General features: G+C 45.2%; 1 protein-coding gene across 1 annotated transcript in view; it reads right to left on the bottom strand.

Moving 5' to 3' along the window:
* plch1 (phospholipase C, eta 1) overlaps window positions 1-25685 on the bottom strand; it is a 146030-nt gene extending 120345 nt beyond the window's left edge. The window contains exon 1 of the mRNA XM_038973714.1: window positions 25607-25685. Coding sequence (XP_038829642.1) covers window positions 25607-25685 — 79 coding nt within the window. The remainder of the gene's footprint in view (window positions 1-25606) is intronic.
* Between the last annotated feature and the right edge of the window lie 2130 nt (window positions 25686-27815).

Raw genomic sequence — 27815 nt, 5'->3', positions numbered from 1 at the left:
GCCAGACAGTGGTGACTAAGCCCTATCTATACCATCCTCTCTAGCATGGCCAGACAGTGGTGACTAAGCCCTATCTATACCATCCTCTCTAGCATGGCCAGACAGTGGTGACTAAGCCCTATCTATACCACCCTCTCTAGCATGGCCAGACAGCGACGACTAAGCCCTATCTATACATCCTCTCTAGCATGGCCAGACAGTGGTGACTAAGCCCTATCTATACCATCCTCTCTAGCATGGCCAGACAGTGGTGACTAAGCCCTATCTATACCATCCTCTCTAGCATGGCCAGACAGTGGTGACTAAGCCCTATCTATACCATCCTCTCTACCATGGCCAGACAGTGATGACTAAGCAATATCTATACCATCCTCTCTAGCATGGCCAGACAGTGATGACTAAGCCCTATCTATACCATCCTCTCTAGCATGGCCAGACAGTGGTGACTAAGCCCTATCTATACCATCATCTCTAGCATGGCCAGACAGTGACGACTAAGCCCTATCTATATCATCCTCTCTAGCATGGCCAGACAGTGGTGACTAAGCCCTATCTATACCACCCTCTCTAGCATGGCCAGACAGTGACGACTAAGCCCTATCTATACCATCCTCTCTAGCATGGCCAGACAGTGGTGACTAAGCCCTATCTATACCATCCTCTCTAGCATGGCCAGACAGTGGTGACTAAGCCCTATCTATACCATCCTCTCTAGCATGGCCAGACAGTGGTGACTAAGCCCTATCTATACCACCCTCTCTAGCATGGCCAGACAGCGACGACTAAGCCCTATCTATACCACCCTCTCTACCATGGCCCGTCAGTGACGACTAAGCCCTATCTATACCACCCTCTCTAGCATGGCCAGACAGTGGTGACTAAGCCCTATCTATACCATCCTCTCTAGCATGGCCAGACAGTGGTGACTAAGCCCTATCTATACCACCCTCTCTAGCATGGCCAGACAGTGGTGACTAAGCCCTATCTATACCATCCTCTCTAGCATGGCCAGACAGTGGTGACTAAGCCCTATCTATACCATCCTCTCTAGCATGGCCAGACAGTGGTGACTAAGCCCTATCTATACCACCCTCTCTAGCATGGCCAGACAGTGGTGACTAAGCCCTATCTATACCATCCTCTCTAGCATGGCCAGACAGTGATGACTAAGCCCTATCTATACCATCCTCTCTAGCATGGCCAGACAGTGGTGACTAAGCCCTATCTATACCACCCTCTCTAGCATGGCCAGACAGTGACGACTAAGCCCTATCTATACCATCCTCTCTAGCATGGCCAGACAGTGGTGACTAAGCCCTATCTATACCATCCTCTCTAGCATGGCCAGACAGTGGTGACTAAGCCCTATCTATACCATCCTCTCTAGCATGGCCAGACAGTGGTGACTAAGCCCTATCTATACCACCCTCTCTAGCATGGCCAGACAGCGACGACTAAGCCCTATCTATACATCCTCTCTAGCATGGCCAGACAGTGGTGACTAAGCCCTATCTATACCATCCTCTCTAGCATGGCCAGACAGTGGTGACTAAGCCCTATCTATACCATCCTCTCTAGCATGGCCAGACAGTGGTGACTAAGCCCTATCTATACCATCCTCTCTACCATGGCCAGACAGTGATGACTAAGCCCTATCTATACCATCCTCTCTAGCATGGCCAGACAGTGATGACTAAGCCCTATCTATACCATCCTCTCTAGCATGGCCAGACAGTGGTGACTAAGCCCTATCTATACCATCCTCTCTAGCATGGCCAGACAGTGACGACTAAGCCCTATCTATATCATCCTCTCTAGCATGGCCAGACAGTGGTGACTAAGCCCTATCTATACCACCCTCTCTAGCATGGCCAGACAGTGACGACTAAGCCCTATCTATACCATCCTCTCTAGCATGGCCAGACAGTGGTGACTAAGCCCTATCTATACCATCCTCTCTAGCATGGCCAGACAGTGGTGACTAAGCCCTATCTATACCATCCTCTCTAGCATGGCCAGACAGTGGTGACTAAGCCCTATCTATACCACCCTCTCTAGCATGGCCAGACAGCGACGACTAAGCCCTATCTATACATCCTCTCTAGCATGGCCAGACAGTGGTGACTAAGCCCTATCTATACCATCCTCTCTAGCATGGCCAGACAGTGGTGACTAAGCCCTATCTATACCACCCTCTCTACCATGGCCCGTCAGTGACGACTAAGCCCTATCTATACCACCCTCTCTAGCATGGCCAGACAGTGGTGACTAAGCCCTATCTATACCATCCTCTCTAGCATGGCCAGACAGTGGTGACTAAGCCCTATCTATACCACCCTCTCTAGCATGGCCAGACAGTGGTGACTAAGCCCTATCTATACCATCCTCTCTAGCATGGCCAGACAGTGGTGACTAAGCCCTATCTATACCATCCTCTCTAGCATGGCCAGACAGTGGTGACTAAGCCCTATCTATACCACCCTCTCTAGCATGGCCAGACAGTGGTGACTAAGCCCTATCTATACCATCCTCTCTAGCATGGCCAGACAGTGGTGACTAAGCCCTATCTATACCATCCTCTCTAGCATGGCCAGACAGTGACGACTAAGCCCTATCTATACCATCCTCTCTAGCATGGCCAGACAGTGGTGACTAAGCCCTATCTATACCATCCTCTCTAGCATGGCCAGACAGTGGTGACTAAGCCCTATCTATACCATCCTCTCTAGCATGGCCAGACAGTGGTGACTAAGCCCTATCTATACCATCCTCTCTAGCATGGCCAGACAGTGATAACTAAGCCCTATCTATACCATCCTCTCTAGCATGGCCAGACAGTGGTGACTAAGCCCTATCTATACCATCCTCTCTAGCATGGCCAGACAGTGACGACTAAGCCCTATCTATACCATCCTCTCTAGCATGACCAGACAGTGGTGACTAAGCCCTATCTATACCATCCTCTCTAGCATGGCCAGACAGTGACGACTAAGCCCTATCTATACCATCCTCTCTAGCATGGCCAGACAGTGGTGACTAAGCCCTATCTATACCGGGGTTTTCTGAATACCGAAGGAATGATTTTCAATAGCATCCCATTTTTTAATCTTCGCAATAATGTAATTGAGCCAGTTACATGGTACGCTTGTTTACAAACGGCATTTGGAGCAAACTGACAATCCACTGTTGAACAACACTTGATATATTCATTGTTGAGCAGCACGTTAGGTGGCTAACTTGCAATATCAAGCTTCTTGGTTACAGCAGAGACAGAGCTGGGTTGACTGTCCTTGCATTTAGTTAATGTTCGCGAGCACTTGTTAGCATTTGGCTAGCGTCCAGTACGGGAATTCGCTAGTACTTTATTAGCGTATTTTATATCTATGTTTTTATGTTTGGGAAAAAACAGCGCCCATTGTGTGCACTGCCTGTAATACCGTACACTGGTACAGGAAGAAAAGGGGGTAGCAGCAACCCAATATGGCGACCGGAGTATGTGTCAAAAAGAAAGGAGTGGGTGTGTCAAAAGGAATGGGTGTGTCGAAAGGAATGGATGTGTCAAAAGTAAAGTAGTGGGTGTGTCAAAAGGAAAGGAGTGGGTGTGTCAAAAGGAAAGGAGTGGGTGTGTCGAAAGGAAAGGAGTGGGTGTGTCAAAAGGAAAGGAGTGGGTGTGTCGAAAGCTCTCTGCTATAGATTAGACGGTTTTGATTGAGCTGTGTTTTGTATTCTTCCATTTCTTACCACACAACTACCGTACCGCGAGAGTTCGCTCTTCTGTATCGAAGCCAGCGGATGAGTCCGAGTCGTATTTCACTATCAATTTTACACAAAAAAATGTGTAAAGTTTCAGTTATAAATCTGACTATTATTTATTTTGTATTAAAAGTACTAATGAAGTACTGACGACTCAGACTCATACTGTGTACTGTTGCTTGTATGCGTGTGCTCACTGTGACTGTCACCCTGATATTGGCTACTAGGTAGCTACTTCCACCGTTGCTTTGCAAGCGGGAGCAAAGGACACCGCGTCCCGGTACAACCAATACAACACCGGTGCAACGCTTGTGATTCAACAGGAGGATTGGAGCTGAATGATTTCACTGGATTTCACTATTTCTGTAATATACTAAACAGCCTTAAAAAGATGACTTGAAGTGTAGCCTACCGAAACATAGGTGTAATTGGGGATATTTAAGATCACTGAAAGTTCATATTTACATTTAGTGTGAATAGCTGACTGTAAGCCACATGAATGTTTGGTTCATTCCATGACTGAAGGATGCTGATGGTTATATGGTTGACTACTTTAATGTTTGTTATTCCATTTCTAAGTTGATGTGCAGGGACAAGCTGTCACTGGCATCTGACCGTTAGCTGAACGCTGTTGTACAGTCTGTATTTCTGTTGATGTTTGTCCTGTTTTACATTGATAGTAACACACACACACACACACACACACACACACACACACACACAACAGACAGACAGACAGACAGACAGACAGACAGACAGACAGACAGACAGACAGACAGACAGACAGACAGACAGACAGACAGACAGACAGACAGACAGACAGACAGACAGACAGACAGACAGACAGACAGACAGACAGACAGACAGACAGACAGACAGACAGACAGACAGACAGACAGACAGACAGACAGACAGACAGACAGATTGTATTATATCACACTAAGAGTGTAGTACACTATAAGCTGTGGTCTGCCACAAAATAAGTTTATATCTAGGGGTTCCATGTAGAATAATTTTGGTTCCAGGTAGAACCCTTTGGGGTTCAATGTAGAACCCAAAATGGTTTTACCTGGAACCAAACTGGGTTCTCCTATGTGGACACCTGAAAAACCCTTTTGGAACCCATTCTTCTAAGAGTGTGTGACTAATGTGACGCAACGCATGTTCTTTCCTCTCCACATGATGAGGGTTGAAATTGATGAAACCACAACTATATATGGAACATATTGTGACTGACCCTAGGTTTACAACCTAGAAACATAGATGTTCTTCTCTTACCATCATCACAGTCAAAGATCAGACTGTAAATCTCTAAAATATCACACTACACACCACCGAACTCTCTCTCTTTTGTACGAGGTAGAACCCTTTTGGTTCCAGGTAGAACCCTTTTGGTTCCATGTAGAATCCTTTTGGTTCCATGTAGAATCCTTTTGGTTCCAGGTAGAATCTTTTGGGGTTCCATGTAGAATCCTTTTGGTTCCAGGTAGAACCCTTTTGGTTCCAGGTAGAAAGGTAGAACCCTTTTGGTTCCAGGTAGAACCACTGGGTAGCTTAAACAAAGATACACACACGGCCAGCGAAAAATGCATGAAAACACACAAACACAAAATCCATATGCATACAGTGCATTCGGAAAGTATTCAGACCCCTTGACTTTTACAGTATTACAGCCATATTCTAAAAAGGATTCAATTTGTTTTTCTCCTCATCAATCTACACTCAATACGCCATAAGGACAAAGCTAAAACGTTTTATATTTTTTATGTTGCTAATTTATTAAAAATATAAAACAGAAATACCGAATTTACATAAGTATTCAGACCCTTTGCTATGCGACTTGACATTTAGCTCAGGTGGATCCTGTTTCCATTGATCATCCTTGAGATGTTTCTACAACTTGATTGGAGTCCACCTGTGGTAAATTCAATTGATTGGACATGATTTGGAAAGGCACACACCTGTCTATATAAGGTCCCATAGTTGACAGTGCATGTCAGAGCAAAAACCAAGCCAAGAGGTCGAAGGAATTGTCCGTAGAGCTCCGAGACAGGATTGTGTAGAGGCACAGATCTGGGGAAGGGTACCAAAACATTTCTGCAGCATTGAAGGTTCACAAGAACACAGTGCCCTCCATCATCTTTAAATGGAAGAAGTTTGGAACCACCAAGACCTAGAGCTGGCCGACCGGCCAAACTGAGCAATCGGGGGAGAAGGGCCATGGTCAGGGAAGTGACCAAGAACTCGATGGTCACTCTGACAGAGCTCTAGAGTTCCTCTGTGGAGACGGGAGAACCTTCCAGAAGGACAACCATCTCTTTAGCATTCCACCAATCAGGCCTTTATGGTAGAGTGACCAGACGGAAGCCACTCCTCAGTGAAAGGTACATGACAGCCCACTTGGAGTTTGCTCCCTTGAGAAACAAGATTCCCTGGTCTGATGAAACCAAAATTAAACTCTTTGGCCTGAATGCCAAGTGTCACGTCTGGAAGAAACCTGGCACCATCCCTACGGTGAAGCATGGTGGTGGCAGCATCATGCTATGGTGATGTTTTTCAGTGTCAGGGACTGGGAGACTAGTCAGGATCAAGGGAAACATGAACGGAGCAAAGTACAGAGAGAGTGAAAACCTCCAGAGCTCTCAGGACCTCAGTCTGGGGCGAAGGTTCACCTTCCAACAGGACAACAGCCCTAAGCACACAGCCAAGACAACGCAGGAGTGGCTTTCAAAAAGAGATAAAGAGAAAAGAGGAGAATGACCGAGGGAGAAGATGTCAGCTGAAAGGGACAGAGATGGAAAGAGAGAGACAGAGAGAGATAGAGATATAGAAACCCGATTTTGATAAACTCCCATATCTACTGGGTGAAATACCACAGTGTGCCATCACTGCAGCAAGATTTGTGACCTGTTGCCACAGGCCATATGTATGCTTATTTATTTTCCCATTTGTACTTTAACCATTTGTACAACGTTACAACACTGTATATATACATAATATGACATTTGTAATGTCTTTATTCTTTTGGAACTTCTGTGAGTGTAATGTTTACTGTTCATTTTTATTGTTCTTTTCACTTTTGTATATTATCTACCTCACTTGATTTGGCAATGTAAAAATATTTCCCATGCCAATAAAGCCCCTTGAATTGAATTGAATATAGACAGATTGGGAGAGATGGAGAAAGAGAGATAGAGAGAGATAGAGGGATATAGAAAGATAGAGATATAGAGAGATATAGAGATATATTGAGAGATAGCGCAGAGACAGATATATAGAGAGATAGCAAGATAGATATATAGAGAAAGATAGAGAGATAGAGATATAGATAGATCGAGAGAGATAGAGACAGAGATGGAAAAAAAGAGATAGAGACAGAGATGGAAAGAGAGATAGAGGGACAGAGGGATAGAGAGAGATAGAGACAGAGATGGAAAGAGAGATAGAGGGACAGAGGGATAGAGAGAGATAGAGACAGAGATGGAAAGAGAGATAGAGGGACAGAGGGATAGAGAGAGATAGAGACAGAGATGGAAAGACTGATAGAGAGAGACAGAGTTGAAAATAGAGAGATGGAGACAGCGATTGAAAGAGAGAGAGAGCATGCTGAGATTCATCATCTTCACCATCATCATCATCAGGAGGAATAGAAACTAATTTGACATGAAAAAGCAATTAGCAACAGTGTGCCACTCATACACACTTACAAATAGAATGACCCGCACATCTCTCTCTCTCTCACTCTCTCTAGCTCTCTCCCCCTCTCTCTCTCTCCTCCTCTATCTCTCTCTCCCTCTATCTCTCTCTCCCTCTCACTCTCGCTCTCATACTCCCTCTCTCCCCCTCTCTCCCTCCCTTTCTCTCTCTGTTCAATTTTCTATTTCAATTTAAGAGCTTTATTGGCATGGGAAACATATGTTTACATTGCCAAAACAAGTGAAATAGATGATAAACAAAAGCAAAATAAACAATAAAAAATGAACAGTAAACATTACACTCACAATAGTTCCATATATACAGTGTTGTAATGATGTGTAAATAGTTAAAGTACAAAATGGAAAATAAATCAATTATTTACAATGGTGTTTGTTCTTCACTGGTTGCCCTTGTCTTGTGGCATCAGGTCACAAATATTGCTGCTGTGATTGCACACTGTGGTATTTCACCCAGTAGATATGGGAGTTTATCAAAATTGCGTTTGTTTTCGAATTCTTTGTGGGTCTGTGTAATCTGAGGGAAATATGTGTCTCTAATATGGTCATACATTTGGCAGGAGGTTAGGAAGTGCAGTGCAGTTTCCACCTCATTTTGTGGGCAGTGAGCACATAGTCTGTCTTCTCTTGAGAGCCAGTTGAGAACCGGTGGCTTTTCTCAATAGCAAGGCTATTCTCACTGAGTCGGTACATTTTGGGCCAGTCACATTGATCAGGTATTCTGCCACTGTGAACTCTCTGTGAACTCTCATGATTTATTTGGGTCTAATTGTGTTGCTGTCCTGGGGCTCTGTGGGGTGTGTTTGTGTTTGTGAACAGAGCCTCAGGACCAGCTTGCTTAAGGGACTCTTCTCCAGCTTCATCTCTCTATAGGTGATGGCTTTGTTATGGAACGTTAGGGAATCGCTTCCTTATAATTAGCGGCCTAATTCTGCTCTGCATGCATTATTTGGTGTTTTACGTTGTAAACAGCTTATATTTTTGCAGGATCTACTAAGAGTGTTTGTTAGTAGTCTTAAACAAATCTACTTTGAAACAAAAGTATGAACAAAAACAAAAGTATCCACACATGGTTCTGGGCTTAAAAAAAGAAGACACCTGTACCATGTCAGATATAGAGTTGAAACATATTACATTAGTATTACATTTTGAGTTTGCATCCTAACACTACATGTTATATACCTCACAGAAGACTGAAATATAACAACACTGTTTGACAGAGAAACAATGGATTTTCTAAGTTTCATTAAAAAATATATGTTTATTAATTACAAAATATGTAAAATATTTACAACATTCCACCCGTGAGGCCAATAGGGGGCGATTTGGTCCTTTGACTGCAGGAAAGGGCTACCAATCTGGGGCATGGGCACCCACTCACCACATAACAGCAGCTATACCTTAGACAGTCATGGTGCAGAACATGTCCCCTTTGTGTTTCTACCTGTAGCTCAGGTCAACAGTAAATGGGTTGAAGATGGGAGGGCTAGTACAGTATATCACTACGGGTTAGAAAACATAGGGCTAGGCTACCATCACACACTATAGCCTATAGGGCTAGGCTACCATCACACACTATAGCCTATAGGGCTAGGCTACCATCACACACTATAGCCTATAGGGCTGGGATAGCATCACCCACTATAGCCTATAGGACTAGGCTAGCATCACACACTATAGCCTATAGGGCTAGGCTAGCATCACACACTATAGCCTATAGGGATAGGGTAGCATCACACACTATAGCCTATAGGGCTAGGCTAGCATCACACACTATAACCTATCTATAAGCTAGCATCACACACTATAGCCTATAGGGCTGGGATAGCATCACACACTATAGCCTATAGGGCTAGGCTAGCATCACCCACTATAGCCTATAGGGCTAGGCTAGCATCACCCACTATAGCCTATAGGGCTAGGCTACCATCACACACTATAGCCTATAGGGCTGGGATAGCATCACACACTATAGCCTATAGGGCTAGGCTAGCATCACCCACTATAGCCTATAGGGCTAGGCTACCATCACACACTATAGCCTATAGGGCTGGGATAGCATCACACACTATAGCCTATAGGGCTGGGATAGCATCACACACTAAAGCCTATAGGGCTAGGCTAGCATCACCCACTATAGCCTATAGGCTAGAATCACACACTATAGCCTATTTGCCTAGGCTAGTATCAGACACTATAGCCTATAGGACTAGGCTAGCATCACACACTATAGCCTATAGGGATAGGGTAGCATCACACATTATAGCCTATAGGGCTAGGCTAGCATCACACACTATAACCTATCTATAAGCTAGCATCACACACTATAGCCTATAGGGCTGGGATAGCATCACACACTATAGCCTATAGGGCTAGGCTAGCATCACCCACTATAGCCTATAGGGCTAGGCTAGCATCACCCACTATAGCCTATAGGGCTAGGCTACCATCACACACTATAGCCTATAGGGCTGGGATAGCATCACACACTATAGCCTATAGGGCTAGGCTACCATCACCCACTATAGCCTATAGGGCTAGGCTACCATCACACACTATAGCCTATAGGGCTGGGATAGCATCACACACTATAGCCTATAGGGCTGGGATAGCATCACACACTAAAGCCTATAGGGCTAGGCTAGCATCACCCACTATAGCCTATAGGGCTAGGCTAGCATCACCCACTATAGCCTATAGGCTAGAATCACACACTATAGCCTATTGGCCTAGGCTAGTATCAGACACTATAGCCTATAGGCCTAGGCTAGCATCACACACTATAGCCTATAGGGATAGGGTAGCATCACACGCTATAGCCTATAGGGCTAGGCTAGCATCACACACTATAACCTATCTATAAGCTAGCATCACACACTATAGCCTATAGGGCTGCGATAGCATCACACACTATAGCATATAAGTCTAGGCTAGCATCACACACTATAGCCTGTAGGACTAGGCTAGCATCACACACTAAATCATATAAGTCTAGGCTAGCATCACACACTATAGCCTATAGGGCTAGGCTAGCATCACTCACTAAAACCTATAGGACTAGGCTAGCATCACCCACTATAGCCTATAGGACTAGGCTAGCATCACCCACTATAGCCTGTAGGACTAGGCTAGCATCACACACAATAGCCTATAGGGATAGGCTAGCATCACCCACTATAGCCTATAGGGCTAGGCTACCATCACACACTATAGCCTATAGGGCTGGGATAGCATTACACACTAAATCATATAAGTCTAGGCTAGCATCACACACTATAGCCTATAGCCCTAGGCTAGCATTACACACTAAATCATATAAGTCTAGGCTAGCATTACACACTATAGCCTATAGGGCTAGGCTAGCATCACACACTAAATCATATAAGTCTAGGCTAGCATCACACACTATAGCCTATAGGGCTAGGCTAGCATCACACACTAAATCATATAAGTCTAGGCTACCATCACACACTATAGCCTATAGCCCTAGGCTAGCATCACACACTATAGCCTATAGGGCTAGGCTAGCATCACACACTATAGCCTATAGGGCTAGGCTAGCATCACACACTATAGCCTATAGCCCTAGGCTAGCATCACACACTATAGCCTATAGCCCTAGGCTAGCATCACACACTATAGCCTATAGCCCTAGGCTAGCATCACACACTATAGCATATAGGCTCTATGCACACGCTCTCCACAGCCGATGTGAGTAAGACCTTTAGACAGGTCAACATGAAGGATTTACAGGATGTGTACTGCGAGCATGCGCCTACAAACTAGCAAGTGTCTTCACTGACATTTTCAACCTCTCCCTGTCAGAGTCTGTAATACCAACATGTTGTAAGCAGACCACCATAGTGCCTGTGCCCAAGAACACTAAGGTAACCTGCCTAAATGACTACCAATCTGTAGCTCTCACGTCTGTAGCCATGAAGTGCATTGAAAGGCTGGCTCACATCAATACCATCATCCCAGAAAACCTAGACCCACTCCAATTTGCATACATCCCCAACAGATCCACAAATGATGCAATCTCTATTGCACTCCACACTGCCCTTTCCCACCTGGAAAAAAGGAACACCTATGTGAGAATGCTATTCATTGACTACAGCTCAGCGTTCAACACCATAGTGTCCTCAAAGCTTATCAATAAGCTAAGGATCCTGGGCCTAAACACCTCCCTCTGCATCTGGATCCTGGACTTCCTGACGGGCCGCCCCCAGGTGGTAAGGGTAGGTAACAACACATCCGCGACGCTGATCCTCAAAACAGGGGCCCCTCAGGGCTGCGTGCTCAGCCCCCTCCTGTACTCGCTGTTCACTCATGACTGCACGGCCAGGCATGACTCCAACACCATCATTAAATTTGCCGATGACACAACAGTGGAAGGCCTGATCACCGACAGCAACGAGACAGCCTATAGGGAGATGATTGTGGACAACAGGAAAAAGAGGACCGAGCATGCTCCCATTCTCATCGACGGGGCTGCAGTGGAGCAGGTTGAGAGCTTCAAGTTCCTTGGTGTCCACATCACCAACAAACTAACATGGTCCAAGCACACCATGACAGTCGTGAAGCGAGCACGACAAAACATATTCCCCCTCAGGAGACTGAAAAGATTTGGCATGGGTCCTCAGATCCTCAAAAGGTTATACAGCTGCACAATCGAGAGCATCCTGACTGGTTGCATCACTGTATGGCAACTGCTCGGCCTCCGACCGCAAGGCACTACAGAGGGTTGTGCGAATGGCCCAGTACATCACTGGGGCCAAGCTTCCTGCCATCCAGGACATCTATACCAGGCGGTGTCAGAGGAAGGCCCTAAAAATTGTCAAAGGCTCCAGCCACCCTAGCTATATACTGTTCTCTCTGATACCACATGGCAAGCGGTACCGGAGCGCCAAGTCTAGGTCTAAGAGGCTTCTAAACAGCTTCTACCCCCAAGCCATTAGACTCCTGAACATCTAGTCAAATGGCTACCCAGACTACTTGCATTTCCCCTCCCCCCTCCTCCCCGCTGCTACTCTCTGTTGTCATCTATGCATAGTCCCTTTAATTAACTCTACCTACATGTACATACTACCTCAAGTAACCGGTGCCCCCGCACATTGACTCTGTACCGACACCCCCCTGTAAATATTGTATTTTTTTACTGCTGCTCTTTAAATACTTGTTAATTTTATCTCTTATTCTTATCCATATTTTTTTAAACTGCAATGTCGGTTAGGGGCTCGTAAGTAAGCATTTCACTGTAAGGTTGTATTCGAGGCATGTGACTAATACAATTTGATTCAATTATGATTTGATTTGATAGGCCTAGGCTAGCATCAGACACTATAGCCTATAGGCCAGGGGTCTCCAACCCTGTTCCTGGAGAGCTACTGTCCTGTAGGTTTTCGCTCCAAACCTAATCTAGCGCACCTGATTCTAATAATTAGCACGTTGATAAGCTGACTCATGTTTGTTACAACTGGGGTTGGAGCGAAAACCTACAGGAGGGTAGCTCTCCAGGAACAGGGTTTTGAGAGTCCTGCAATAGGCCTAGGCTAGCATCAGACACTATAGCATATAGGCCTAGGCTAGCATCAGACACTATAGCATATAGGCTTAGGCTAGCATCAGACACTATAGCCTATAGGACTAGGCTAGCATCAGACACTATAGCATATAGGCTTAGGCTAGCATCAGACACTATAGCCTATAGGACTAGGCTAGCATCACACACTATAGCATATAGGCTTAGGCTAGCATCACACACTATAGCATATAGGCCTAGGCTAGCATCAGACACTATAGCCTATAGGACTAGGCTAGCATCAAACACTATAGCATATAGGCTTAGGCTAGCCTCAGACACTATAGCATATAGGCTTAGGCTAGCATCACACACTATAGCCTATAGGACTAGGCTAGCATCACACACTATAGCATATAGGCTTAGGCTAGCATCACACACTATAGCATATAGGCCTAGGCTAGCATCAGACACTATAGCCTATAGGACTAGGCTAGCATCAGACACTATAGCATATAGGCCTAGACTAGCATCAGACACTATAGCATATAGGCTTAGGCTAGCATCAGACACTATAGCCTATAGGACTAGGCTAGCATCAAACACTATAGCGTATAGGCTTAGGCTAGCATCAGACACTATAGCATATAGGCCTAGGCTAGCATCAGACACTATAGCATATAGGCCTAGGCTAGCATCAGACACTATAGCCTATAATAACTTCTGTTACTTTATCAACATTTTAGAGATCAATATATTTTGGAAATATATTAGAAAGCTGATCAACTGTGAAGTGTGAATGACCAACAGTCTGCTTTCACCCTTCAATACACGTCACGGAATAATGGTGGCCTTCAATGTGCACAAATCTCCTCTGACTAGAGAGGGTTACATTATTAGGCAGATTTATCTCCTCTGGCTAGAGAGAATTACATTATTAGACAGATTAATCTCCTCTGGCTAGAGAGGGTTACATTATTAGGCAGATTCATCTCCTCTGACTGGAGAGGGTTACATTATTAGGCAGATTAATCTCCTCTGGCTAGAGAGGGTTACATTATTAGGCAGATTAATCTCCTCTGACTGGAGAGGGTTACATTATTAGGCAGATTAATCTCCTCTGACTGGAGAGGGTTACATTATTAGGCAGATTCATCTCCTCTGACTGGAGAGGGTTACATTATTAGGCAGATTCATCTCCTCTGACTAGAGAGGGTTACATTATTAGGCAGATTAATCTCCTCTGGCTAGAGAGGGTTACATTATTAGGCAGATTCATCTCCTCTGACTGGAGAGGGTTACATTATTAGGCAGATTCATCTCCTCTGGCTAAAGAGGGTTACATTATTCGGCAGATTAATCTCCTCTGGCTAAAGAGGGTTACATTATTAGGCAGATTCATCTCCTCTGGCTAAAGAGGGTTACATTATTCGGCAGATTAATGTTCTGAGCCTTTTTAAACTAATTTATGTTCATGGGCGGACTGGTCAATGTGTTGGCCAGTGGACCAGTCTAATTTAGGTTGATGTGTGTGGGGGCCTTAAGGGAGGGGGGAAAGGACCAGTCTAATTTAGGTTTATGTGTGTGGGGGCCTTAAGGGAGGGGGGGAAGGGCCAGTCTAATTTAGGTTTATGTGTGTGGGGGCCTTAAGGGAGGGGGGGAAAGGACCAGTCTAATTTAGGTTTATGTGTGTGGGGGCCTTAAGGGAGGGGGGGAAAGGACCAGTCTAATTTAGGTTTATGTGGGTGGGGGCCGTAAGGGAGGGGGGGAAAGGACCAGTCTAATTTAGGTTTATGTGTGTGGGGGCCTTAAGGGAGGGGGGGAAAGGACCAGTCTAATTTAGGTTTATGTGGGTGGGGGCCGTAAGGGAGGGGGGAAAAGGGCCAGTGTGTTAGAAATGCCAGGGATGATGTTTGTCCCAGACTGCACCTGAATATGTTCTCCCTACAGACATAAGTGTTCCATTTAAAAATAAAACACTGAAGAAAATGTGATTAAAATGGCTGAATGGTTAGCCTACACAACTTATTTGGTTCACATTGGCAAAATGAATGTGTATCTAACTGTATCAACAAAAGCACATGCAACTCTTGTCAGATAAACCCGGAAAAAAAGCAGATTTTCTGCCCCCTCGCGACAGACAGCCTGCAGGGACCAGAAGGCATTCCGCTGCAGCACCACTGACAGCTCCCTTCACGCGCTGCCTCTCACTCCCGAGGAGTGGGCGTGCGCTCTCGGGTTCCATTGCCTACTGTTCTACAAAGGCATCTTTCCTGGCAAGACAAAAACACTCCCAACATGAATGTATGAGTCAAATTGAAAACTTCCTAGGATCATTATTTTTTTTAAACAAATTGGCTACATAGTAAAGACATTAAAGCATGGCCTGTGATGTTGCACTCACAACAATGTAGTGATCCCCCCCCCAGACCTATGCATAACAAATGCTTATTTATCACACTCACAATGACAGCCTCAAAGAAAACACTAAAAAAACACAGGCATATCAAACAAGTCAAATGAAGAATTTAGGAATGGAGCAATCCATTCAGAAGACAGTCCAGATTTAAACATAGGCTTCGTTTTGATAACACGCCCCTCATCACCTCATCGCCCCTCATCACCTCATCGCCCCTCATCACCTAGTATAGCATTACACATACATTGAAATAGAGTAGAATTTAGTAGAACGCTTACCCTTCTCAAAACTGAGATTTTTGGATACTTCGAGTTCAGCCATTTAAGACTAATTTTGTGTTTACATAGCTTTGGATAAATAATTCCTCTCCAGGATCAAGGGGGAGCGATACTGTTTTGAGGTAGTGCTCTCAATTAGTTGTTGTCCGTTCATCCACTTTGGACATCATTTCCATTAGATAGTCTCCAGTAAGGTACAATAGTTGCCAAGGCGTAAAATCCCATATATTGGTCTGAAATTACCCCCATGCTGTTCTTAGTCCAAATGGAACGCATGTTTTCATCCGTATCGCCAAACGACCCAGAGATGAACGGAACTGACACAAACAGGACCCTCTCTCTCTGAACGGAACTGACACAAACAGGACCCTCTCTCTCTGAACGGAACTGACACAAACAGGACCCTCTCTCTCTGAACGCTCCACAAAACCTGCTGCTTATGTCTCCTGCGCAACATACAGCATATCTCTGCTTTCCTCTCTGCGCAGAGAGAGCGGAGGTGATGGAGGGTGTTACAATCCTCACACCAGTCGCGCCGAGCGAAAAATGCGATAAGCCCATTTTTCTTGACATATTTACGCGATAGCCTGGCGAGGGGATGAGTGGGGCTGTCATATACGCCGAGCTAGTGAAAAGGGTCAAAGTCTACGACCTCGCAAGGGACTCAAAATATCCTAACCAAATTTCAGATAGTCTATGAACAAAAAATCTTTCACAGGATGTTGGCCAGGTAGGCTAATTGAAGACAGTCCTGTGCGATTTGACATCGAGTTGCATTTCAGTCTTAAGATTTGTGTTCCGGGGGAATCAAGAATAGAAAACTTGTGTTTTTGACAGACGTTCTACTACCTTTCATCTCACCGGCTCTGACGTGGGGAGCGCGGAATGCCACGGGGCGTTCTGGTGGGAACGTCAGGTCTCGAGAAGGGAAACGGGTTTATTTATTATTTGTACTCGCTCTCTCTCTCTCTCTCTCTCTCTCTCTCTGCTTTCTATTACGCAGGGTGATATTATTACCACGTGTGCCTTGCCACGGCTGCATCTCCAAAGATGTAAACTATTTCACCGATAGGAAACACATCACCCATAAATTGGCCCTTCAGTCTATGATTGTTTTTCTTTTTAAGTGCAGGCGTCTGGGTGGAAAGGAGATCGCCCGGGGGCTTCGTCAAACAATTACCGAGTAATTCCCCTCGCTTGACGAATAGATTTGCTCATTAGAAGGGTACCTGCTTGACGGTTTGAATTGAAGAATAGATTATCACTGGGAAAATTGTAATAATATGTAGCCGCACTAGCTACCCACTGGGCCCAAAAATTGGTCGAATCAATGTTGTTTCCACGTCATTTCAACAAAACAATTCAATGTGATGACATTAATCAACGGATTAGAAAACAGTCATCAAGGTAAGGGAATGTCGCATTTTATTCACCCAACGTTTAACCTAAATCCAATGGTATTTCACGTTGAATTCACGTTAGTTGACAACTCAACGAAATGTAAATAAAAACTAGATGTTGAAATGACGTCTGTGCCCCAGTGGGTAGTCTGTCTGATGAGAAATACACGGTCATTTCCACACACTGTCATCTCTCATCTACTCCAAATGTATAATTGCTGGAATTCAGCTTCAAGCCGAGGTTCAAAATTATTCTGTTAAGGCAGTGGTTCCCAAACTTGTTATAGTCCAGTACCCCTTCAAACATTCAACCTCCAGCTGTACCCCCTCTAGCACCAGAGTCAGCGCACTCTCAAATGTTGTTTTTTGCCATCATTGTAAGCCTGCCACACACACACTATATGATACATTTATTAAAACATAGTTTTAACAAACAGAGTTTTAACAACCCGGCTCGTGGGAAGTGACAAAGAGATCTTATAGAACCAGGGCACAAATACTAATATAATAATAATCACACATTTTGCTCTTTATTTAACCATCTTACATATAAAACCTTATTTGTTCATCAAAAATGGTGAATAACTCACCACGGGTTAATGAGAAGGGTGTGCTTGAAAGGAGGCACATAACTCTGCAATGTTGGGTTGTATTGGAGAGAGTCTCAGTCTTAAATCATTTTCCACACACAGTCTGTGCCTGTATTTAGTTTTCATGCTAGTGAGGGCCGAGAATCCACTCTCACATAGGTACATGGTTGCAAAGGGCATCAGTGTCTTAACAGCGCAATTTTCCAAGGCAAGTAACTCTGAGCGCAGCCCTATCCAGAAATCTGGCAGTGGCTTCTGATTAAATAAAATTTTCACAGAACCGCTTGATGCAATTTCGATGAGGCTCTCTTGTTCAGATATCGGTAAGTGGACTGGAGGCAGGGCATGAAAGGGTTAACGAATCCAGTTGTTTGTGTCGTCCGTTTCGGGAAAGTATCTGCGTAATTGGCACTCAGCTCACTCAGGTGCTTTGTTTTATCACATTTGACATTGTCCGTAAGATTGAGTTAATTTGTACACAAAAAATCATACAATGATGGACAGACCTGTGTGTTGTCGTTGTTAATGCAGAAAGAGCTCCAACTTCTTAATTATAGCCTCAATTTTGTCCCGCGCATTGAATATAGTTGCGGAGAGTCCCTGTAATCCTAAATTCAGATCATTCAGGCGAGAAAAAACATCACCCACATAGGCCAGTCACCCACATAGGCCAGTCGTGTGAGAAACTCGTCATCATGCAAGCGGTCAGACAAGTGAAAATTATGGTCAGTAAAGAAAACTTTAAGCTCGTCTCTCAATAAAAACATTTTTTTCAATACTTTGCCCCTTGATAACCAGCGCACTTCTGTATGTTGTAAATGCGTTACATGGTCGCTGCCCATATCATTGCATAGTGCAGAAAATACACGAGAGTTCAGGGGCCTTGCTTTAATAAAGATAACCATTTTCACTGTAGTGTCCAAAACGTCTTTCAAGCTGTCAGGCATTCCCTTGGCAGCAAGAGCCTCTCGGTGGATGCTGCAGTGTACCCCAGTCGGGAGCAACTGCTTACACGCGCGTTACCACTCCACTATGTCTACTAGAGGTCGACCGATTAATCGGAATGGCCGATTAATTAGGGCCGATTTCAAGTTTTCATAACAATAGGAAATAGGTATTTTTGGACGTCGATTTTGCCGATTTTTTTATTTATTTTTTACACCTTTATTTAACTAGGCAAGTCAGTTAAGAACACATTCTTATTTTCAATGACGGCCTAGGAACGGTGGGTTAACTGCCTTGTTCAGGGGCAGAACGACAGATTTTTACCTTGTCAGCTCAGGGATTCAATCTTGCAACCTTACGGTTAACTAGTCCAACGCTCTAACCACCTGCCTCACGAGGAGCCTGCCTGTTACGCGAATGCAGTAAGAAGCCAAGGTAAGTTGCTAGCTAGCAGAAAACTTATCTTATAAAAAACAATCAATCAATCAATCATAATCACTAGTTATAACTACACATGGTTGATGATATTACTAGTTTATCTAGCGTGTTCTGCGTTGCATATAATCGATGCGGTGCGCATTCGCGAAAAAGGATTGTCGTTGCCCCAACATGTACCTAACCATAAACATCAATGTCATTCTTAAAATCAATACACAGAAGTATGTATTTTTAAACCTGCATATTTAGCTAAAAGAAATCCAGGTTAGCAGGCAATATTAACTAGGTGAAATTGTGTCACTTCTCTTGCGTTCATTGCACGCAGAGTCAGGGTATATGCAACAGTTTGGGCCGCCTGGCTCATTGCGAACTAATTTGCCAGAATTTTACGCAATTATGACATAACATTGAATGTTGTGCAATGTAACAGCAATATTTAGACTTAGGGATGCCACCCGTTAGATAAAATACGGAACGGTTCCGTATTTCACTGAAAGAATAAACGTTTTGTTTTCGAAATGATAGTTTCCGGATTCGACCATATTAATGACCTAAGGCTCGTATTTTTGTGTGTTATTATGTTATAATTAAGTCTATGATTTGATAGAGCAGTCTGACTGAGCGATGGTAGGCACCAGCAGGCTCGTAAGCATTCATTCAAACAGCACTTTCGTGCGTTTTGCCAGCAGCTCTTCGCAATGCTTCAAGCATTGTGCTGTTTATGACTTCAAGCCTATCAACTCCCAAGATTAGGCTGGTGTAACCGATGTGAAATGGCTAGCTAGTTAGCGGGGTGAGGGTGCGCTGCTTCGAGGGTGGCTGTTGTCGATGTGTTCCTGGTTCGAGCCCAGGTAGCGGCGAGGAGAGGGATGGAAGCTATACTGTTACACTGGCAATACCAAAGTGCCTATAAGAACATCCAATAGTCAAAGGTATATGAAATACAAATCGTATGGAGAGAAATAGTCCTATAATTCTAATAATAACTACAACCTAAAACTTATTACCTGGGAATATTGAAGACTCATGTTAAAAGGAACCACCAGCTTTCATATGTTCTCATGTTCTGAGCAAGGAACTTAAATGTTAGCTTTGTTACATGGCTCATATTGCACTTTTACTTTCTTCTCCAACACGTTGTTTTTGCATTATTTAAACCAAATTGAACATGTTTCATCATTTATTTGAGGCTAAATTGATTTTATTGATGTATTATATTAAGTTAAAATAAGTGTTCATTCAGTATTGTTGTAATTGTCATTATTACAAATAAATAAAAATCGTCCGATTAATCGTTATCGGCTTTTTTTGGGCCTCCAATAATCGGTATCGGCGTTGAAAAATCATAATCGGTCGACCTCTAATGTCTACCATGGCTTTTGCGCCATCAGTACAGATACCAACACATCTTGACCACCAAAGTCCATTTGATGTCACGAAGCTGTCCAGTGCTTTAAAAATATCCTCTCATCATGCCCTGGTTTCCAGTGGTTTGCAGAAGAGGATGTCTTCCTTAATTGAAATCCCATAAATGTAACGGACATATACCAGGAGCTGTGCCAGGCCCACCACGTCTGTTGACTCATCCAGCTCTAACGCACATAATTCACTGGCTTGTATGCGAAGCAGTATGTAACGGTATTCGTCGTCTGAAGATGAGGAATCATCGGTCCAAAGCGCAGCGTGGTAAGTGTTCATGTTAATTTATTAAAACAGAACACTCCGGACAGGAGGCGTACGGTGTCCCCAGTGCGCACTCATCGCAGCTCCTCGCATCGGCCGGGCTAGAGTGGGCATCGAGCCAGGACGGAGTGTGCCAGCCTTGCTCTCCAGACCTCCAGGACGTCTCCTCGGCTCGGGTTATCCTGCGCCAGCCCTACGCACGGTGTCCCCGGTTCGCCAGCACAGCCCAGTGCGGCCTATTCCAGCTCCCCGCACTTGCCGGGCTACAGGGGGTATCCAGCCAGGACGAGTTGTGCTAGCTCTGCGCTCGAGACCGCCAGTGCGCCTCCACGGCCCAGTGTATCCGGAGCCTCGGCCAAGGAAGAGGCCTCCTGCATGTCTCCCCAGCCTGGTGAGTCCTGTGCCTGCTTGTAGGCCTGTTGTAAGGCAGGTCCTCACCAGACATCACCAGCAACAATGTTGCCTATGGGCACAAACTCACCGTCGCTGGACCAGACAGGACTGGCAAAAAGTGCTCTTTACTGATGAGTCAAGGTTTTGTCTCACCAGGGGTGATGGTTGGATTTGCGTTTATCGTCGAAAGAATGAGCGTTACACCGAGGCCTGTACTCTGGAGCGTGATCGATTTGGAGGTGGAGGGCCCGTCATGGTCTGTGTCGGTGTGTCACAGCATCATCGGACTGAGCTTGTTGGTATTGCAGGCAATCCCAACGCTGTGCATTACAGGGAATTCATCCTCCTCCCTCATGTGGTACCCTTCCTGCAGGCTCATCCTGACATGACCCACCAGCATGACAATGCCACCAGCCATACTGCTCGTTCTGGGACCTGTTGGATCGGAGGGTGAGGGCTAGGGCCTATCCCCCCAGAAATGTCTGGGAACTTGCAAGTGCCTTGGTGGAAGGGTGCAGTAACATCGCACAGCAAGAACTGGCAAATCTGGTGCAGTCCATGAGGAGGAGATGCAATACAGTACTTAATGCAGCTGGTGGCCACACCAGATACTGACTGTTACTTTTGATTTTGACATTTATTTATTTATTTTTTATTTATTTTTTTTATCCCATTTTCTCCCCAATTTTCGTGGTATCCAATCGGTAGTAATTACTATCTTGTCTCATCGCTACAACTCCCGTACGGGCTCGGGAGAGACGAAGGTCGAAAGCCATGCGTCCTCCGAAGCACAACCCAACCAAGCCGCACTGCTTCTTAACACAGCGCACCAATGTGTCGGAGGAAACACCGTGTACCTGGCCCCCTTGGTTAGCGCGCACTGCGCCCGGCCCGCCACAGGAGTCGCTGGAGCGCGATGAGACAAGGATATCCCTACCGGCCAAACCCTCCCTAACCCGGACGACGCTATGCCAATTGTGCGTCGCCCCACGGACCTCCCGGTCGCGGCCGGCTGCGACAGAGCCTGGGCGCGAACCCAGAGACTCTGGTGGCGCAGTTAGCACTGCGATGCAGTGCCCTAGACCACTGCGCCACCCGGGAGGCCTGATTTTGACATTTTGATATTTTATATAGTTTATATTGAACAAGATGAAGGAAAAAGGAAACCGCAAAATGCTCTTGATAGTATCACTGATATTTAATAAGCTTACGTATCGGCCTCACGGCCTTCGTCAGAGCTTTTGTGATTTAAAAAAAAATTCCGCCCTTATGTAGACCTGGCCCCACCCACATCCGTTCCACACATCGAAGGGGGTTGGAGGCAAAGGAAAAACAAATAAGCGCTACCAAATATAACAATATGCATATCATAAATATTACAAAAGTGTATAAATATTATAGTATTAAACACGTCTGTAAAACCACAATGAGGACATAGCAAGTTTTCATTAGTCATTGGGTACATCGTACGAAAAACATCAGAGTAATCTTCAATAGGCACATAATTCATATTCAAATTCACAACATAACATACATAGGCATTTCGTCATTAAGTCCTTTAGGAAATAATGTCTGGAGGGTGAAAATCCCAAAACATTCTCTTTTACTCAGAGTATTAATAATATCACCTCCCCTGTCTGATATCTTAACTTTCTCTATGCCACAAAATCTAAAAGGTAGACATGTCATGCTTCAGGTCATTGAAATGTACCGCGACTGGATAATCCCTTTCGTGAATGAATCACATTTTTATTTGTCGTACCCCCGACGGCATTGCGCATACCCCTGGAATACCTGTTCTGGAGGATTTATTGTTTGGGCTGAAGATCCGTGTTATAGCTCGGTTGAAATGTTTATGGTAATTTCAGATTGATCTGACATATGCAGCGGATCCTTTTTGTCTGTGGGGCGCGTTCCTCTGCCCAGGTGTTGCTGACACATGCCAGATCTTACAATGCCCAGTGGCATGTACTCATGGATGCCAAAGGAAGCCAGGCTTCCCCCCAAAATAGACCAATATATTTATTTTTTTAACATATTAAATAATGTATCTTTCTGTGTTTCATTCTTTTCCTTCAATTTGCAAGAGGCTGCATGTATCTCACTGGAGAAAGCAACCTAGCAAGTAAAACAGCGCCCCTCTTTCTCAGTATGTGTAGCCTACCTATCTGATGCTGTCTGATCAGAAAGAGTAGGACATTGTTGCAACCCGTAGCGTTGAATGCAAGGGAAGCCAGCGAGCATTTGACCTCCCTTGATAAAAAATAAGAATAATAGTCCATTAGTGTTGAGCTAAACTGAGAGAGCTCAACTGTGAATGGTCCTGGCACATCAAAAAATAGTGTCAAGGGAAGCCTGTTTGCATTTGGCTTCACACCAATCACATAACATCAAAAGCAGAACGTCATTTACAGAAAAAACTTTAATTGTTGCATCTCGTTGGGTCATTGTCGTCCCGTGGATAGCTAGTTAGCTAAAACCATCCCCTTCCTAAATTAGCAGTGGATGGCGATAGGGATTTGGACTTAATTCTCCATACTGGCCAATGATTATAATGGTGATTTTGATCAAACCATAAATTCATATATTGTGCCCCAGGCCTGAGAGGATGGAAGTTCAACATGTGGTTAGATGTAGTGGGCTAATGTTAACTAGCTGGCCTGGCGCATTGTTACCCATGAAAGGAAGTTAGGCTAGCAAGCAGATATTTTAGCCAGGTAGCCTAGGACAACAAAAACTACAAGATTTCACTGGACAGAGGTTGCTATCTGGTTTTGTGATGAAACAAAGGTGTGGTTGAATTCATTCTGTCGCCTTATGCCTATATATAACGGTAACACATAGGTTGTAATAAAAAAAAATCTGGCTTGACTTCCCCAGTGATTTTACCCACGCACCGATACTGACCACGCCTGGATAGGTACACTACATGACCAAAAGTATGTGGACAGCTGCTCGTCGAACATCTCATTCCAAAATCACAGGCATTAATATGGAGTTTTTATCCCCTTTGCTGCCATAACAGCCTCCACTCTTCTGGGAAGGTTTCCACTAGATGTTGGAACATTGCTGTGGGGACTTGCTTCCATTCAGCCACAAGAGCATTTGTGAGGTCGGGCACTGATGTTGGGTGATTAGGCCTGGTTCGCAATCGGTGTTCCAATTCATCCCAAAGGTGTTCGATGGGGTTGAGGTCAGGGCTCTGTGCAGGCCAGTCAAGTTCTCCCACACTGATCTCGACAAACCATTTCAGTATGGCCCTCACTTTGTGCACAAGGGCATTGTCATGATGAAACAGGAAAGGGCCTCCCCCAAACTGTTGCCACAAAGTTGGAAGCACAGAATCGTCTAGAATGCTATTGTATACTGTAGCATTAAGATTTTCCTTCACTGGAACTAAAGGGCCTAGCCAGAACCATAAAAAACAGCCCCAGACCATTATTCCTCCTCCACCAAACGTTACAGTTGGCACTATGCATTCAGGCAGGTAGTATTCTCCTGGCATCCGCCAAACCCAGATTCATCCGTCGGACTGCTAGATGGTGAAGTGTGATTCATCACTCCAGAGAACGCGTTTCCACTGCTCCAGTGTCCAATGGCGGTGAGTTTTACACCACTCCAGCAGACCCTTGGCATTTGCGGATGGTGATCTTAGGCTTGTGTGCGGCTGCTCGGTCATGGAAACCCATTTCATGAAGCTCCCGACTAACAGTTCTTGTGCAGACGTTGCTTCCAGAAGCAGTTTGGAACTCAGTAATGAGTGATGTAACCGAGGACAAACCATTTTTTACACACTACGCGCTTCAAGACTCGGCGGTAACGTTCTGTGAGCTTGTGTGGCCTACCACTTTGCGGCTGAGCCATTGTTGCTCCTCGATGTTTCCACTTCACAATAACAGCACTTACATTTGACCGGGACCAGCTCTAGCAGGGCAGACATTTGACGAACTGAGTTGTTGTAAAGGTGGCATCCTATGACGGTGCCACGTTGAAAGTCACTGAGCTCTTCAGTAAGACCATTCTACTGCCGATGTTTGTCTATGGAGATTGCATGGCTGTGTGCTCGATTTTATACATGTGTCAGCAACGGGTGTGGATGAAATAGCTGAACCCACTAATTTGAAGGGGTGTCCAAATACTTTTGTATATATAGTGTATTTTCTGTATCAGCTAACCACATCATATGTTATAGCAGTCTGGTGGCTGATGGCAGCTGTCAGTCCATGACCTTGGTTAATGCTTGTAATGTCTGAGCAGGGGAAGGCAAACGTGATGTCCCAGTGTGCACCGTCCAACACCGACGTCCATGGACGTTGAAATTTTGATCTGGCCCATGATGCACATAATAATTCACATTTCCTGTTATTGTAAGATTATTTTCCTGCTGTGACAAACTGGTCAAATTAAGATATCTGTAGACATAGAGAAATAGAGAACTGTGAGCTTGCTTATGTGTATGTGTGTGACACTCACCATGAAAGATGCTGTTGTCTGTGAGGAAGTGGTGGCAGTACTGCGGCCCTCCTTTCTTGTTCACAACCCAGGAACTCATGACGGCGGGAGGGATGGGAGACCTGTGAAGGAGGAGAAAAGCGTGAGACTGGACACAATACAGTTCACCATAGGCTTAAGATTTTGTTTTTCCTGGTTCCTCTCTAGGGTTCCTGCCTTCTAGGGAGCTTTTCCTAGCCACTGTGCTTCTGCCTCTGCATTGCTTTCTCTTTGGGGCTTTAGGCTGGGTATCTGTAAAACACTTTGTGACAATGTAAAAAAAAAAAGTCTTTATGAAATGTGATGAATTGATTAAACTCGTGTAGCTCCTGAGTCATTGACCTTGTGCGGAATAAGGGGAACCAGACGTGACAGCCCTATATGTGATGTGAGGAAGAAACAGCATTTACAGCATTTACAATGAAATACCACTTTCACCTCAAAGAGCCTAAAGTGTGGACTATAACCCTTGAACTCTGGTCTATACAGAGGAGCTGCTCCTGAACTCTGTAGATAGACTCCTCCCCTCAGGTCAGCTGACACCAGACACCCCCAGCCTGTCAGGAGCCTCTCCTGAACTATGTAGACAGACTCCTCCCCTCAGGTCAGCTGACACCAGACACCCCCAGCCTGTCAGGAGCTGCTCGTGAACTCTGTAGATAGACTCCTCCCCTCAGGTCAGCTGACACCAGACACCCCCAGCCTGTCAGGAGCCTCTCCTGAACTCTGTAGACAGACTCCTCCCCTCAGGTCAGCTGACACCAGACACCCCCAGCCTGTCAGGAGCAGCTCCTGAACTCTGTAGACAGAGGCTGTAAATGACAGGGAGACGGAACAGGAACTTGTGAGAAAACAAAGAGGAGGAGAGGAGATGAATGATGAGAAGAGAGAGAGGAAGGAAGGACGGGACTGAGGGTTAAGGGGAGCAAACAGAGTGGTAGAGTAGGGGTGGACAGAGTGGGAGCTGGTCTGGACTGGGGTTGGAGGTGAGAAGCGACTGACTGAACAGGAGCTGGTCTGGGCTGGGGTTGGAGGTGAGAAGGGAATGACAATTAGCAGGAGATGAGGTCTGGGCTGGGGTTGGAGGTGAGAAGGGAATGACAATTAGCAGGAGATGAGGTCTGGGCTGGGGTTGGAGGTGAGAAGGGAATGACAAGTAGCAGGAGATGAGGTCTGGGCTGGGGTTGGAGGTGAGAAGGGACTGACAAGTAGCAGGAGATGAGGTCTGGACTGGGGTTGGAGGTGAGAAGGGACTGACAAGTAGCAGGAGATGAGGTCTGGACTGGGGTTGGAGGTGAGAAGGGAATGACAAGTAGCAGGAGATGAGGTCTGACTGGGGTTGGAGGTGAGAAGGGACTGACAAGTAGCAGGAGATGAGGTCTGGACTGGGGTTGGAGGTGAGAAGGGAATGACAAGTAGCAGGAGATGAGGTCTGACTGGGGTTGGAGGTGAGAAGGGACTGACAAGTAGCAGGAGATGAGGTCTGGGCTGGGGTTGGGCTGGGGTTGGAGGTGAGAATGGACTGACTGACAAGTAGCAGGAGATGAGGTCTGGACTGGGGTTGGAGGTGAGAAGGGACTGACTGAACAGGAGCTGGTCTGGACTGGGGTTGGAGGTGAGAATGGACTGACAAGTAGCAGGAGATGAGGTCTGGACTGGGGTTGGAGGTGAGAAGGGACTGACAAGTAGCAGGACATGAGGTCTGGACTGGGGTTGGAGGTGAGAGGGGACTGACAGAACGGGAACTGGTTTGTACTGGGGTTGGAGGTGAGAGGTCACTGCCCTGAGTAACCGCTCCACTGTGACAGGCAGCCAGTAGACAGACAGGACGGAGACTGGAAGTTACAAATTACCAAAACAGAGGTTTACCTCTGCACCTTTATTCTGATATGGTAGTTTTATGATGGAATTAATAAAAACATTTTTTTGCTATTCGTCTATTCACACTACCTTCCATAGCTTTACAATAATAAAGCTAAGCTTGGCCAATGTCAGAATTAAAAAAACGCACATGTGTTCTTTCGCTGCAAGGGTTAATTTACATGTATCTAATATAGCTCCTACAAACCCATACAATCTATCCTTGTAGACCTTGTAGAACTATGACATCTAAACACTGATCAAATGTGAAAAATACATTACATTTATACAAGCACATAGATGAAATAGTGAAATGCTGCCTGGCTCTCTC

The sequence above is a fragment of the Salvelinus namaycush genome, chromosome 34, assembly GCF_016432855.1.
Source record: "Salvelinus namaycush isolate Seneca chromosome 34, SaNama_1.0, whole genome shotgun sequence".
Classification (NCBI taxonomy): domain Eukaryota; kingdom Metazoa; phylum Chordata; class Actinopteri; order Salmoniformes; family Salmonidae; genus Salvelinus; species Salvelinus namaycush.
Note: the sequence above shows the minus strand (reverse complement) of the source record. Positions and strands in the feature narration are given on the sequence as shown.